The 17,518-nt window shown below is 39.4% G+C and overlaps 1 protein-coding gene across 6 annotated transcripts in view; it reads right to left on the minus strand.

The window, feature by feature from the left end:
- Positions 1-10,343: 10,343 nt before the first annotated feature.
- Positions 10,344-17,518, minus strand: part of rnf44 (ring finger protein 44) — a 127,479-nt gene continuing 120,304 nt past the window's right edge. For all 6 annotated transcript variants that reach the window (XM_078550757.1, XM_078550761.1, XM_078550758.1 and 3 more), the window contains one exon: positions 10,344-11,748. In XM_078550757.1, coding sequence (XP_078406883.1) covers positions 11,686-11,748 — 63 coding nt within the window. In that variant the 3' untranslated portion in view covers positions 10,344-11,685. The remainder of the gene's footprint in view (positions 11,749-17,518) is intronic.

Here is a 17,518-nt window from a genome sequence, read left to right on the forward strand (position 1 = left end):
ATCAGGTTGGTAGCTACTGCTATAAATCTTGACCTTTTTAACACATGTATGAGCAGTATATTCCTGATAGTAATGCTTATTTGAAAAATCAGGGAAATTCCCTTTAAAGGACCACACTTTCTGTTCACTTTTGTTGTTTAATAATGTTTCTCAGATCATCATTTAAAAAAAAACAAAATCAATTACTCAAAGTGAAAATGGTTTTTGTAAAACTTTTATTTAGAAAAAATTTGTTTTTTAACACATTTTTCTTGCTAAATTGCCAAGGATAATCTTTCTGTATTTCATGGCTTTTTGTTGGAAATGTTTGGATAAACTTGTTTGTACCACTTTTTTACATTTCTGGAATGGAAAAAAATTTGAACAACTTGATGCTTTTCAGACAGTGCTGTCTATTCAGATAGATTTGAGACAAGTACTGAAAGGGTTAAGTGAGCTCCAATTATAAGCTTAAGTCAAAATCTGCTGCTCTGTTTTCTGTCCACTTAAAAATTACGATTTTCAAACCAAAATTCCCCCCCTCCTACTTAAGACCATTCAAAAGATTAACAAGAATAGGGCATTGAGTGATACTGCATCTGAAATTGAATTCTGAATATAATTTTCCATGTTCGCAATCTGAAATTGAAGAAATTGCTGTGTATGATGCTGTAAATTCAATACTCATCCCATGTCTTGTAACTTATTGAAGTTGAATGGAATACAAATATTAATTACTTGAGGAATGTGTGAGTAATTTGTAATTTTTAATATTTTTTTGTCTTGAGTTTATAAATGGTCAAATAGATTCATGTCGCCCGAAATGTTAAAAGTATAACTGAACTTTACTTATCCACTGCTTTTATCGTTGTGTTCTTAGAATTTCATACACTGCACCATAAAGCCTTATTTTTTATAGCTACGAAGTTGTATGTTTCAACAGAAGAAGCCAATTACTAAACACAAAACCAGTCTCTCGTATTCCCTTTATCTAGTCATTTTTGTACAGAAATAATAGAATACATAACCAGTCTCCTAAATTAGAAGGTTGTGGACTCATCACTCCAGAGACTTGAGCAGATAGCCTAGACAGACACTTCAGTATATTGTGGAGGGAGAGCTGTGCTGTTGGAAGTGCTGTCTTGTATATGACGTAAAACAGCTCAGTCTGCCCCTTCGGGCGGTGGTAAAAGATAATGTGGTACTCTTTAAATAAGAGCAGAGGGGTTCTCTTGTCCTGGCCAATATTTATTCCTTGGCTAACATAACTAAAATATATTATCTAGTCATTATCTCATTGGTTTGGGATCTTGCTGTGCACAAATTGGCTGCCATGTTTGCCTACATTGGAACATGACCACACTTCAAAAGTAAGTAATTGCCTGATGTTGCCATGTCCTGAGTTTGTGAAAAGTGGTATATAAATTGAAGTTATTTCTTTTAAGTGGCTTTTTTTTTAAGCAACATTCCAGTTAACTATATTGTAAGTTAAGTCTGTTTGTCGAGGCTGAAAGCATTTGCTGTTGCAAGTTCAATAGCACTGTGGATGAATGCATACCTCAATGAAGTGCACCCAGAAACTCATTGTCAAGTTTCTCACACAACAAAGTTTAAGTTACAATGCAATACGTCACTATAAATCTGCCTTGGGTTTAGTGCTGTGTAATGTTTTGAATTGACTGGTTGTAGTTGGGGTGGCAGAGATTGTACAACTTTAGTAAGGCCCAAGGGGAAGCTGAGGTTCACCTATAAATGAGGCACCTAATTATGATGTAATGACAACAGGCTACAATGAGTATAGTGTGGGATGATATGGTATTGGGGGTGGAAAAGTTATTACATTGCCAAGTTCACTCCAAAGGAGAATTTTGCTATCATCCAATTGTAATTTGGTGATTTTGGTACAGCTTCTACAGCTCCAAATTATAAGTAAGACAGAACATTGAGTACGTTTATCTAAAAATTCATTATATTTCAGAACAATAGAATTGTATCCTTAATATGGATATTATTTTAAAATTGAGAGGAGAAAATAAAAAAAATCATGAATTACTGGTATTTCCCAAAATGGAAATGTTAAACAACTTGAGTTGGGTGAGGATGGAAAGTTTACTGGTCACAATCTTGCCAAAAGATGTGTGAGAGTGAGTGAATACCGGCTGACTAGAGGAAGCCAATGGCTCATTTGGTTATAGAAGGCATGACGTAATGGGCAGCATACCGGGCATATTCTCATGTGCACTTTAACATTTGAGAAATATAATGTTTTACAATTTGATGAGTTGATCAGTTTTGCATAGAGGAGCAGTAAAATTATAATAAGATTAAAAACTGCAGCTTGTGTAGTATGGGCCCTTTTGTCACAGTGGCTCAATTAATGGAACTCTTCCCTCTAAGTCAGAAGGTTTGTGTGGTCAAGATATATTCCATAGACTTGAGCACAACAATCAATGTTGACCTCCAGTGCAGAACTCAAGAGTGCTGCACTGTCAGAGGTGCAGGTCTTGTTTGCTCTCACAAATGTATGTAAAAGATCTAGTGACACTTTAGATGTGGAGCAGGGAGATGCCTTGGCCAATATTTATCCCTCAACCTGTTTTCATGATATTGATTATCTGACCATTGCTGTTTGTAGGAACTTGTTATGTGCATGTTGGCTGCAGTGTTTTTAAAATTTCAATAGAGATTACAATCAAATTACTTCGTTGGCTGCAGAGTGCTTTGGGATGTCCTGATGTTGTGAAAAGTGCTATTCAAATAAATTTTTTTGCTTTGCTATTAGTGTAAGTAATGATGTTTGCAGTTTTGAGGTATTTATTTAGATGGCCTATGCTTCTACTACTGAGTTCTTGCAATAATTGATGCAAATATGTACAAAGGCATTTGTAACCCTGAATTTTATGGCCTTGGATAATTTTTAAAAATTCATTCACTGGATGTGGGCTTCGCTGGCTGGGCCAGCATTTATTGCCCATCCCTAGTTGCCCTTGAGAAGGTGGTGGTGAGCTGCCTTCTTGAACTGCTGCAGTCCATGTGGTGTAGGTACACCCACAGTGCTGTTAGGAAGGGAGAGAGATCCAGGATTTTGACCCAGCCACTGAAGGAAAGGCGATGTATTTCCAAGTCAGGGTGGTGAGTGACTTGGGGGGGAGGGGGTGGGGAGAGAGGATACTTCCAGGTGGTGGTGTTCCCATCTATCTGCTGCCCTTGTCCTTCTAGATGGTAGTGGTTGTGGGTTTGGAAGGTGCTGTCCAAGGAGCCTTGGTGAATTCCTACAGTGCATTGTGTAGGTGGTACACACTGCTGCTACTGTGCATTGATGGTGGAGGGAGTGAATGTGGATATGGTGCCAATCAAGTGGGCTGCTTTGTCAGCTGAGGGGTGGGGTGGTGGTACGTGGTAAGCAGCAGGAGGTTTCCTTGCCCATGTTAGACGTGTTGCCATTAAACTTCATGGAGTCCAGAGTCGATGTTGAGGACCCCCAGGTCAACTCCCTCTCAAATATACCACTGTGCCACCACTTCTGATGGGTCTGTCCTGTCCCACCGGCAGGGATGGTGACAGTGGTGTCTGGGATATTGTCTGTAATACATGATTCCATGAGGATGACTACATCAGGCTGTTGCTCGACTAGTCTTGAGACAACTCTCATTTTTGGCACTAGCCCCCAGATGTTAGTAATTGCAGAGTTGACAGGGCCGAGTTTGCCTAGGTCAATGTTGGGTGGTCCAATGGGTTTCATTCCTTTTTTGTAATTTTGTAGCAGTGTGAAGGCCATTTCAAAGAGCATTTAAGAGTCACATCGCTGGGGGTCTAGAGTCACATGTAGGCCAGACCAGGTAAGGACAGCAGATTTCCTTCTGGAAAGAGCATTAGTGAACCAGATGGGTCTTTATAGCAATCGACAATTGTTTCATGGTCATCAATTTCAATTCCAGATTTTTACTGAGTTCAAATTCTACCTGGGTCCCCAGAGCATTACCCTGGATCTCTGGATTACTCGTCCAGCGACAATACCACGATGCCATCGCCTCCCCTTGTTTTGCAGAGGTTAAGGTATATGGTGTAGCTTAGCTGCTGCATAAATGAAACAGGAAAGTTCTATTTCAACTAACTGGAATGAACACACCTATACATTCAACTGAACTTAAACCACTCAGGATGGAATATAAAAGTAGATAAGCTTTGCTACAACTGTACAGGAAATTGGTGGGACAATACCTAGAGTACTGGGTATAGTTTTGGTTTTCTTAAGAGGGATATACTTGCATTGGAGGCAGTTCAGAGAAGGCTCACTAGGCTGATTCCTGGGATGAAAGGGTTGTCTTCTGAGCAGGTTGGGTCTATACTCATTGGAGTTTAGAAGAATGAGATGTTATGATTAGGTGGGAAGGGGCTGAATGGCTCCCCCTCTTTTCCCTTTCCTCATTTGATCATAACAGGCTTTTATGAAAACGATATGTTTGCCAATTCAGTGAGTGTTTAACTGTTTATACACCATGATCATAAAAGAACCAGTCGGACAGGTTTTCTACGGTTTAATGAAGAAAAAGGTTAGCTTTATTATATTAAACTGATCTAAGTAAAATAAAATGTACTCCCATTTTTGCGCACACACACTCAAACTTCACTTACGTGCACCAATAGATTAGGGAAGAATAGATTTATCAACTTAAGAGAAATTAAACGGGAATACAGACTGTTGCTTGGTGGCTTGGCTGGCTTCAGGCTGAGTTTGGCAGTCTTGTGACTTTACTTCAGCAATCCCAATGTTTCCCATTTAAAGATGTAGATGGCTGGTTTGGCTCTTCTGGAGTCAGTAGTGCTGGATTGAATTTTTAATAAGTCTCCGTCTGCAGCAGGGACATCCCTAGATGGTCACAATCAGCAAAAAGGGTTTGAAGATTGCGAGGTGGTTTGGAGAGAGGGAGGAGGGACCCCACTGAGGTCTTCTCTCAGAAGTATCTCTGCTGCTTGTCCTCTTCCTGCAGAGAAAGCAGAAGTTTAAACACAGAGGCCTGTCATACGATCATCACCCAGTGAATCAAACATGGTCGTGACTAGTGTATTCCTTGTAACTTAATCAGTTCATGTCTTGGAATCCTCTTGCTTATGCAATGTACCATTGTTCCAAGTGATTCACTTTAGCATATACCCTATGTAGATTGATTAGTTTATGTATGGAAATGTCCTGTTGAATAACCCAGGTGATTGCCTTATTAATGGAGACAGGATATATGGCTCACTCATTCACCTGAGACCATTGTCCTTGATGGATCTTTGCAGACATGGTGTCTACATCTTAATGGATTGGAATGTGGAAGGTTCAGTGATGTAAATTAGGTAGCCATACATAGTCTGTCTTTTTTAGAAAAGTCTTAAGTTCAGTTTGGTTTTCCAGCTGTTGGACTAAAAATCCTTATTAGGCATAAAGCATATTTTTATGACAGAGGTGATCTTATTGAAACATATAAGAATCCAAAGGGGGTTTGACAGGAAAGTAAAAGCCCATGGGATTCAGGGTAATGTGGCAAACTGAATAAAAGTTTGGCTTTGTAACAGGAAACCGTGTAATGGTTGATGGATGCCCTTGCGAATGGAAAGTTGTCTCAAGTGGTGTTCCACAGGGCTCGGTATTGGGACCCTTGCTGTTTGTTTTATATATTAATGATTTGGACGTGAACGTGGCGGGCACGATTGGGAAATTTGCAGATGACACAAAGATTGGCCGAGTAGTGGATAGTGTAGAGGATAGCCATAATCTCCAAAACGATATAGATGGGTTGGTGGAGTGGGCGGTAAAGTGGCAGATGGATTTTAACATAGAGAAGTGTGAGGTCATACATTTAGGGAGGTCAAACAATTACAGGGATTACACAATAAATGGGAATATACTAAGAGGGTTAGATGAAGTGAGAGATCTTGGCGTACAGGTACAGAGGTCCCTGAAGGCAGCAGTTCAAGTAGACAAGGTTGTAAAGAAGGCATATGGAATGCTCTCCTTCATTGGCAGAGGTATAGAATATAAAAGTAAGGATATAATGTTGGAATTGTATAAAACACTGGTGAGGCCACAACTGGAGTATTGTGTGCAGTTCTGGTCACCACATTACAGGAAGGACGTAATAGCTCTGGAGAGAGTGCAGAGGAGGTTTACAAGAATGTTGCCAGGGTTAGAAAAGTGTAGCTACGAGGAGAAATTGGATAGGTTGGGGTTATTTTCCTTAGAACAAAGAAGGCTGAGAGATGACTTGATTGAGATGTGCAAAATTATGAGGGGAATAGATAGTGGACAGGATAAAATTGTTTCCCTTGGTGGAGAATTCTAGAACCAGGGAACATAGATTCAAGATAAGTGGCAGAAGGTATAGGGGGGACATGAGGGAGAACTTTTTTACGCAGAGGGTGGTGGATGTCTGGAATTCGCTTCCCAAGTTGGTGGTAGAGGCAGAAACTCTAAACTCTTTAAAAAGTACCTGGATCTGCACCTTAAGTGCTGTAAGCTGCAGGGCTATGGGCCAGGTACAGGAAGATGGGGTTAGAAAGGGCACCTGGGTGTCCTCGGGCTGGCATGGACAAGATAGGCCGAATGGCCTCCTTCTGTGTTGTAACTTTTCTATGGTAGATGCTGAGAGGATGCTTCCCCTCATGGGGCAATCTAGAATTAGGAGCAGAGTTTAAAAACAAGGGCTCTCCCATTTAACAACCCTGAGAAGGGAAATTCCTCTCCATTTTAAGTCTTTGCTTTCTTTGGAAGGGAATTTTATAGCGTCTGGGTCATTGAATATATTCAAGGCTGAGTTACAGGTTTTTGACCTGCAAGGGAGTTGAGGGGTATGGGGGGCTGGTAGGAAAGTGGAGTTAAAGCCACAGTAAGATCAGCTATGATCTTATAGAATGGTGGAGTAGGCTCGATGGACTGAATGCCTTACTTCTATTTTTTAGAATTTAAAGGTTTCTCTTTACTGAAATAAATGAAGTACTTATAAGTCACCATAAAAGCTTGAGTTACTCGAATGTCCGTTTTAGAGAATTTATCTAGTTAGGTGCTGAACAAGTAGCTCAGGAAAGTCTTGTTTGATCCTTTGATTTTAAAGTAGCACAATGCTATGTTTAACCTCAAAGCAAAATTATCTTTGGTTTCTATGGTTATTACTTTGTTTTGGTTTGGTGGCTGTCCCTTTTTAAAGGAGTTACGTGAGAAAAAAAACAAAACACATTACAAATACACACCGATTTGTTCAGTTATGTATGATAGTTATTTTTGAAACTGAGGGGAACTTGAAGGTAGTGGTAAAAGGGCATTTAGGTCATTGATACCATCCATAGTGTTGGTGGAGAAGAGTTAACAGCTTTTCTAACTTCAGAAAAGCAAGCTAAGTGTGTATATTTATATATACATATGTTACACATAAAATAATTGCTTTGAAATGGCTAATAACTTTGTTTTCCTGTCCGCAACCAGCTTAAATAATTCATACTGTAAGCATCTGATCTACCCCTTAATAGTATATTCATCCTTTATAAAGTAAATCCGTTTAACTAGAACTAGTCTGAAGTCATGAACTTTATTCAACTGAATATATTCGTTACGGTAGTATGGGATAATGCAGTTGATCAAGCGAGGTTGTTTTGTTTCTTTTTGCATATATTTGAAGGTTTGCTATGATCTCAAAGAAATTGAAGACCATAGGGAATTCAGATGCTAAAAATCTAGAGCAAGCAGAAGAGGGGGAAAAAAATCCCCATAGGATCACAATGATACAGCACAGGAAGAGGCCATAATTCACCCCAGCATGCCTATGCTGGCTCTTTGAGCTCTCTAATTCATTCCATGCCCCTGCTCTTTTACCTATAGTCTTGTAATTATTTCCACTTCAAATATTCATCCATTTCTCTTTTGGAAGTTACTAGTGAATCTGTTTCCCTTTCAGGCAGTGCATTCCAGATCACAATTTGCTATGTAAAAAATATTTCCTCTTTGCCTCTGGTTCATTTGCCAATTACCTTAAATGTGTGTCTGGGTAGCATTCCTTCTGCTACTGGAAACAATTTCTCCTTATTTACTATCAAATCCATTCATCAAGTTTCTCTTTTAAGCTATTCTGTTCTAAGGCTTATCTAATCTCTCCATGTAATTAAAGTTCTTTGTCCCTGCTATCATTCTAGTAAATCTCCTCTACATCCATTCTTTCCTATCATCTTTCCTAAAGTGTGATGCCAAAAATCAATGACAATATTCCAGTTGGGTCTTAACCAGTGTTTTATAAAGCTTTACTAAAACTTATTTGCCCGTGTAGCCGATGCCTCCATTCATAAAACTATGGATCCCAGCTACCTTTTTAAATCTTGACTTGTTCTATCATCTTAAATTTTGTGTACATATATACCAAGGTCTCTGTTCCTGCAGTGCCTTTAAAATTGCTTAGTTTAATATAAACCATTTATATAGTCACTCTTCATTCTTCCTAACAAAATGAATCACTTCACTACACTAACTTTCAACTTCTATGTGTGTGTCCACCTCAAAAGTCTACGTCCTCCTGTAATCTGTTACTATGCTTTTTGCAGATTATTTTTGAATTTTATACAATTTTAACAAAATGCTCATGGGCTAACTATGATGTATAATGCTATTTGGTCACCACCAAAAATCCTATGAACTTCTGATAACTACCATTTATGAACTAATTAGCTGGATATTAATGGTCAATTTTTTTTGTTTCTTACCTTTCTTGGAAAGTATGAAATAACACACAAGAGTGCACAAGAAATGTTAACAACTTATTACCTTATTTGGAAAAAAAACTAGATAACTAGATTAATAAATTGCCATGGCAATGGAAAGCAAGTAATGAATGAACAAGCTTCTATCCCTGGGGGACGGTAAGCAATGGAATTCAAAACATAGAGAATTGTACTTATCAAAGTAAAGCTACATGTTTAGATTCCCCAGAGCCACTCAATGGTATCTGGACAAATTAATCAGAAAGTCTAAGGAACAGCAGGATAGTATTCAATATATAAACTGGGTAATGGAAACAATCTAAAACAGCTACAGATAATGAAAAGGTCCTAGTTTGGGTCTCTGGGTAAAGGTGGAGAACAGATTTGTGTCAAATTATAACAATTCACTGAAAATGGCCAAGGAATGAGGTCATTACCCAATTCAGCATTGATTGGCTATCTTAATTGGACATTACAGGATAACAGATGGAAAGTATTACATTGATACAAGATGCAGTTGAAAACTGTGGTCCTGACGGGGGTACTGGGGGCCCCAAAAGGTCACCAGGTTTGTCCCTTTGATTTTCATCTCTGTTACACTATCTGAACTAATAAAACGTTTCTGCGATTGTAACAGTTTTCCTTTGGGTAGTAACGTCATGGTCTGGAAGTTAGCATAGTCAGTCTCCTACAGAATTGTGTCAATATTTAGTAAGGTTCTGCAGGAGCATATCAAAGTTTGCACAAGGGTCACTTAAATGTTTGAAAACCATTATTGCAAAGAAAACTTTACTCATCAGTTGAGCATGGAGTGTGCTTCATGCTGACACTGGGTGTTGTTTTGCAGTAACATCATTCGCTGCAATGAGCATCTGAAATTCAAAAAAAAAATATTGGGAAGAATGGCCATTTCAAATTCCATGAGTTTTTCCTGTTCTTTTGGGTACAGGGTTGGTTGGGGGCAGGGATCAATGATCAATGTCTTGGAAGAGAAAAAGAATTAATTTCATTGATAAGCTAACATTGCTTATATTTGGAAGTTAATCTTTTTTTTAAAAACAGTAGGACTTCAGTGCTTACATTCACATTGGGGACAAGGGTTAGCAAAGTAGATAGGGAGTTTATCAGGTGAATTACATATAATGACATTGCATGCAGAAAGCAGAAAATGATCATCCGCTTAGGAAGTCAAAAATATACACAAAATGTCAAACCTAAAAATAAACATAAAAAATGCAATCACACCAGAATATAGTTAAGTCAAATCATAGAACAGTTACTCCAGTAAGCTGCAATGGGTTAGAGCATTCATAAGTGATTAAACACTACAAAAAGTCACTCCTCAAAGCTGAAGCAAACTATAATCCAATGTACTATCCCTTCCACCCATACCTGTTAAGAATCCATATCTGGATGAATTTTCTACTTATTTGGGTCTGGGAAGAGAAAATAACCGTTGCGCTTTCATCTATACATAAAACACTGTAGTAATATATCCATGTCTCAGCATCAGTTATCATCCACACAGTAACGTGTATGGTGGTGACAACAACATGAACCAATCTACTCCCCTTGAGGCTCAATGTCAGTAATACGTTCTCTTAAGTTAGATAATTAAATTCAGCCATAGAACATGGTTATGTTGGTATACATCATACATTTATTAGTGAACAACCCTCTCAAATCAGCCACAACAATAAAAAATGATTGCACTACCTGGTAAAGCATAACTAGCAACTTTCATAAAAAAAGTACAAATCTGTTAAAAATTTCGTCTCTGAAACAATTTGGTTTACAGATGTATAATACATTATAACTAGTTATGTTAAATGCTACAACAATATGATTCAAATGGGATGAAAACACAAAATGTTTAGCATCAGAACCATTTCCTATATATATATTAGCAAATTTCAAATACATACATGGCAAAATGAGGTAACTGTAACTGTGCAAGTACCAAAGCAAAAATCTTCCTAACACAGAACACAGGGCCCTGGCCCCTGGCCAATGGGTCTCCTACAGAGTCCACTGTCCCTCAGGTCAGGACTAATTAAAACAGTAAACAATCCACTATCCCACCACATAAATCATTGGTAAACAATTGGTGGCATCTACAGAGCAATCAACAACCACAAATCCTAAATAATTTAGCTGCTTGGAATAATTTTTGCACCACAAAGGCTGTGAGCTTAGGTATGTGTGCAGTACAGTGCATGGCAGTAATAGCTGAGCACAGATTCCCACCCCCACCCACAGCTGGATAGAGCTAGTCATCACCAGTCCAAGCTGGCTGGACACGCATGCATATGTGCACATTAAATATTTTCCCTCCTCTAATCTTTCACTCAAACACACTCACGCACTGTTATTCATGCAAACGATACAGGAAATATTTTGGAAGTGGTTAGGATAGTGTGTGCAAAGGCACACAAGAGAACTAGACCAGTGTATGGTACAAATACAAGAAAACATGGATAGGTACATTCAGACATTACACAGATAACATACAGACACGCGCACGCACACTCGCACACTTCTCAAACATCCTGCTTCGCTCCATCAGTACAGTATGCTGGAGGGTTTACTGGGCAGAGTACCCCATCGTCTTCCACCTACTGTTTCTTTTCGAGCATATGATGAAATCACAACCCCTCAAATTTCGTGTCAATACTTGGAATGATCATACAAACTATAAAATGTTAATACACATCAAAATACACGCAGGTTAAAATCTTTGGAGTTTGGAACACAATGTTAGTACAACACAACTCCATAACGGTTTCTAAGCGAAGATACTAGGTGTTTGCTGAAGTCATCAAATCGCACGGTGCAAACAGAGGTAACAGGACTCCAGATAAGATCCTAGATTGCTGTTGTTCAAGGGGAAGGCTTAAGGTAACACAGATGAGTGGGTGAACAGTGTGCTCCCCCACGTCATCTAGGTAACGTCTTCAATATTGTGCTGCGGAAATGGCTTTACTCTAAATCTCGGTGAACTTCAGAAGCATCAGCTCGACAGATAGGACATGTACGATTGGTCTGGGTAAAGAAAAAACAATAAGTTAGTATTGCCATTGCAAATGATGCAACAATTATCCTATTAGCACCAGCACTATAACATCACGGTAGAAGAAATCCATAAACTACAAAAAGGAAATACTCCATTAACGCCTTTTCAGATGAATACGTTGCTTGGTGCTACACTGTGCGCACAAATATAGATATTACCACCATAAGGTGATAGACAAACTAAGGACAATTAGGTACAAGGCACCTGGCCCTTATAAACTTCATAATATGAATCAAAGAAGGTGGCAAATGGAATTGGTCACATCCCAATAGATGCTTTAAGAGAATCAATGGATACAGGACTTGTGTCAAAAAAATTGACAGCAGCAAATGAGACAATTCATAAATTCAGAAAAAAAAAAATTGGTAACTATTGATGTATGAGTTTGACATCAATACTAGGTAAAAATAAGAATGCATCATGAAATAGAATAATTGTTCATCAAATTGCACAGTGCAAACTGAGGTAAGATGTCTCCAGATAAGATCCTTGATTGCTACTGTTCAAGGGGAAGGATTGGGTGAGTGGGTGAACAGTGTGCTCCCCCATGTCACCCAGGTAAGTTTAATTTCTCTAGACTTTGGCCAAACCTTTGACATACATGATTACTTACAAGGTAGAAAGTACAGAAAGCAAAGGGAAGCTTTTCATGTGGATAAATTATAGGCTGAATCAGAGAATGCAAACGCTTAAGGGAGTGACCAGTGGAATACCACAGGAAGTAGTTCTGTAGGATTAGTGCTTTAGGTTTGTAGAATTGGCTCAGTGGTAGCACTCTCACTTCTGAATCAGATGGTTGTAAATTCAAGCCAACTTCAGTGCAGTATTGGCACCCTATCCACCACCTTCAACATTCACTCCTAACACCACCATTGCAGTGGCAAAGAGTGTGCTATCTACAAGATACACTGCATAAACTTATGAAGGCTCTTTCGACAGCGCCTTCCAAACCTGTGACCTCTACCAACAAGAAGGACAAGGGCATCAGATGCATAGGAACACCACTACCTGCAAGCTCCCCTTCAAGTCACACAGCATCCTGACTAGGAACTATATCACTGTTCCTTTACTGTCGCTGGATCAAGACCCTGAAACTCCCTCTCTAACAGCATTGTGCTGTGATGTACCTACATCACATGGACTGCAGCAGTTCAAGAAGGCGACCCACCACCACCTTCTCAAGGACAACTAGGGATGGGCAATAAATCCTGATGACAGCTGTATCCTGAGAAAGAATTAAAAAAAGTATTGAGGGAATGCACTGTCGGAGGTGCTCTCTCTCAGATGAGGCACTAAACCAAAGCACCATTGTCTTCTCAGGTGGATGTAAAAGAACCTCCGGCAATTTTTGAAGTTGACTAGAGGTGTTCTCCTAGCCAACGTTTACTTTGTTACCTTACCAAAAACAGATAATCTTTTCATTTATTTATCACATTGTTTTTGTGGGATGCGGTTGTGCACATATACTGGTTGCTGCATTTTCTTAGTGCCTTCACTTTAAAAGTACTTTGTTGGCTGTGAGGTGCTTTGGGTATCCTGAGGGCATGAAAAGCGCTCCATAAATTCAAGTTTTTTTTCTTCTTTCTTTGTTGGATTTTGGGGTTTGGGGAAATAGGTGGCAATAAACCTCTTCAAGTAGGTCACTGGTAATGAATTGAGGTGGGGGGGATAAATTGTATGGAACAAGTGCATCAATTATCTGGGGCTTTTGGAGATACTGGGTGAAAAAAGGGAGCTGTCACTTCAGTAAATACAAAGTCATGAAGCTGGAGAGATGAAATAAATGGTAACAGTAAATGAGAAAGGGATCGGGTGGGGTTACAGTGATAAGCACTCAAACAGTCAGCGGTTGTGGTGAATAACAAAAACAGGATCTTAGGATGTACAGCTTGAATGAAAGAGCACAAATGATGAGAAACATTTAAATGCTGATATTCAGAGAAATGTGGATGTCCTCATACAAGAAACAAAGTTAACATGCAGTTACAGCAAGCAACTAGGAAAGGAAATGACATGTTGGCACTTATGGCAAGGAGTACAAGAATAAGGACATCTTGCTTCAATTCTACAGGGTTTTGGAGAGAACATACCTGTACTACTCTGTACACTTTTAGTCTCTTTATCCAAGGGAAGATATATTTACTTTTCAATTCAAGGGGCACTGGCACCAGTACTGGGGAAAGCAGAAGCTGTACAGTTGGGGACAGTCTTCACTTGAACCGTGCTGAGATCAGTATGCTGGCGAGTCTTATAACTAGGGTGGTAGAGAGGGCTTTAAACTAAGTAGCGGGGGTAAGGGATCAAGTGAGGGAATATATATGATAACGGTAAAGGAAGAGGACAAGGCAAGAGAGCAATGGGGGTAATGATAATCAGTGTGTGGCAGGAAGGGACAGAGGGTACACTCTTAAGTGCATGCAAAAGTAAAAAGACAGAACTAAAGGCTCTGCGTCCAAATTCTAGTATTGGTAACAAAATGGATGTTTTGTCAGTTCATATAGAAATAAATATATATGATCTGATAAGCCATCACAGAGATGTGGCTGTAAGGTGACCGAGGCTGGGAACTGAATATTCAAGTGTACTTGACATTTCGGAAGGACAGGAAGCTAGGAAGGTGGTGGGGTAGCTCTGGTAATTGAAGATGGCATTAGTACAATAGTGAGAGATGACCTTAGCTAAAGATCACAATGTAGAAACAGTTTGGGTAGAGGTAGGAAATAGATAAGGTAAGAAGTCACTTGTGGGTGTAGTCTATGGGTCCCCTAACAGTAACTATATTGTAGGACGGTGTATACGGGAAGAAATAATGGGGGCTTGTAAGAATGGTGCGGCGATAATCATGGGTGATTTTAATCTACGTATAGGTCGGACAAATCAGATTGGCAAAGGTAGCCTGCAAAATGAGTAGACAGAGCGTTTTTGGGACAGTTTCTTAGAGCAGAACATTATAGAGCCAATGAAGAACAGGCTACTCTAGACCTGGTAATGTGCGATGGGACAGAATTAATAAATGACCTCATAGTAAAAGGAGCCCCTAGGAAGCAGTAGTCATAACACGATTACTCACATTCAGTTTGAGGGAGAGAAGAGTGGGCCTAAGACTAGTTTTAAACTTAAATAAAGGAAATTATAAGCGCACAAGGACAAGTTGGCTAAAGTAAATTGGGAAATTAGGTTAAGGGGTAGATCAGTAGAGATACAGTGGAAGACAATCATTCCATAAGACTCAGTAAAGATATGTGCCAGTGAGAAAAAAGGACTCTAGGAAAAGGATGCATCATTCATGGCTAACTAAGGAAGTCAAAGGCAGTATTAAATTGAAAGTTTGGTGGTAGGTGAGATGATTGGATAGAATATAAAAACCAGAAAAGAATGACTAAAAAAGGGAGAAGTTAGAGTATGGAAAGAAAACTAACTGGAAAAAATGACAGTAAACAGTTTCTACAGGTATTTAAAAACGAAAAAAATAAAAGTGAGTTAAAAAGCAAAATACTGTGGATGCTGGAAATCTGAAACAAAAACAGAAAATGCTGGAAAATCTCAACAAGTTTAACAGCATCTGTGGAGGAAAGAAAAGAGTTAATGTTTTGAGTCTGTATGACTTCCTAATGAAGAGTCATATGGACTAAACGTTAACTCTGTGTTTTTTTCCTCCACAGATACCGTTAGACCTGCTGAGTTTTTCCAGCATTTTCTGTTTTTGTGAACTAAAAGTGAGTGTTGGTCCTCTACAGAGTCTGAGAATTAATAATGAGAAATAAGGAAATAGTGGATGTGTTAAGTAGATATTGTGTCCATCTTCATTGTAGATCAAATAACATCCCCGAAATAATTGTAAATCAAGAGGTGAAAGAGGTGAAATAATTATAGTCACCAGGGAAAGAGTACTAAGAAAATTATTAGAACTAAAGGCTGACAGCTCCCCAGGTCCTGATGACTTCATCCTAGGGTCTTAAAAGAAGTAGCCGTTTGGACAGCAGATGCATTGGTTTTAATTTTCCAAAATTCCCTAGATTCTGGAAAGGTCCCATCAGATTAGAGAGTAGCAAATGCAACTTACGTGTTTCAAGAAAGGAAGGAAACAGAAAGCAGGAAACTACGGGCCAATTAGCTTAACATACTTCATAGGGAAAATGCTAGAATCTATTATTAAAGAGGTTACAACAGGGCACTTAGAAAATCTTAATGCAATCAGGCAGTCAACGTGGTTTTGAGGAAGGGAAATCACATTTGACTAATTTATTAAAGTTCTTTGAGGAAGTGACAAGCAGTGTGGATAAAGGGGAACCCTGTAGATGTGATGTTCTTGGATTTCCAAAAGGCATTTGACAAGGTGCCACATAAAAGGATACTACACAAAACAGGAGCTTATGGTGTACAGAGTAACATTTTAGCATGGATAGAGGATTGATTGGAAAACAGGGAACAAAGAATAGAGTTAAATGGGTCACTTTCAGATTGGCAAGGTGTAACCAGTGGACTGCGACAGGGATCAGTGCTAGGGCCTCAGCTATTTATCATCTATATCAATGGCCTGGATGAAAGGTCCAAATGTATAGTTGCTATATTTGCTCATGACACACGATAGGTAGCAGAGTAAGTTGTCAAGGGGAGGTAATGAGGCTTGCAAAGTAATATAGATAAAGTGAATAGGCAAAAATTTGGCAGATGGAGTATAATGTGCGAAAATGTGAACTTGTTCACTTTGGAAGGAAGAATCAAAAAAACAGTACATTATTTAAAATGGAGAGCGATTGCAGAACTCTGTAGTACAAAAGGGATCTGGTTGTCCTGGTATATGAATCGGAACAAGTTAGTACGCAGGTACAAATTAGGAAGGCAAGTGGGATGTTATCATTTATTGCAAGGGGAATGGAATATAAAAGTAGGGAAAGTTTTCTACAGTTCGCGAGATCACATATGGAGTACCATATATAGTTTTGGTCTCCTTATTAAGAAAGGATATAATTGCAATAGAAGCAGAGAAGCAGAGAATTGATTCCAGAGACGAAAGGATTGTCTCATGAGGAAAGGTTGGACAGGTTGGGCCTGTTTCCATTGGAGTTTAGAAGGGTGATGATCTTATTGAACCATTTAAGATCCTGAGGGGACTTCACAGGGTGGATTCATTTATTCTTTCATGGGTCATGGGTGTCACTGGCTAGACCAGCATTTATTGTCCAAACCTAACTGCCCTTGAGGTGGTGGTGGTGGCACCTTCATGAACCACTTCTGTCCACATGTTGTAGGTACACTCACAGTGCTGTTGAGAAGGGAGTTCCAGGATTTTGACCCAGCTACAGTGAAGGAACAGCGATATATTTCCAAGTCAATATGTTGTGTGACTTGGAGGGAAACTTCCAGGTGGTGGTGTTCGCATGCATCTGCTGCCCTTGTCCCTCCAGGTGGTAGAGGTCATGGGTTTGAAAGGTGCTGCCTTGGTGAGTTGCTGCAGTGTATCTTGTAGATGGTACATACTGTTGCTACTGTGTGTCGGTGGTGGAGTGGATGTTGAAGGTGGTGGATGGGGTGCTGAATCAAGCAGGCTGCTTTGACCTGGATGGTGTCAAGCTTCTTGAGTGTTGTTGGAGCTGCACTCATCCAGGCAAGTGGAGAATATTCCATCACACTCCTGATTTATGCCTTCTAGATGCTAGATGGTGGACAGGCTTTGGGAAATCAAGAGATGAGTTACTTGCCGCAGAATTTCCAGCCTCTGACCTGTTCTCGTGGTCA

The sequence above is a fragment of the Cetorhinus maximus genome, chromosome 10 (genome assembly GCF_964194155.1).
Source record: "Cetorhinus maximus chromosome 10, sCetMax3.hap1.1, whole genome shotgun sequence".
Classification (NCBI taxonomy): Eukaryota; Metazoa; Chordata; class Chondrichthyes; order Lamniformes; family Cetorhinidae; genus Cetorhinus; species Cetorhinus maximus.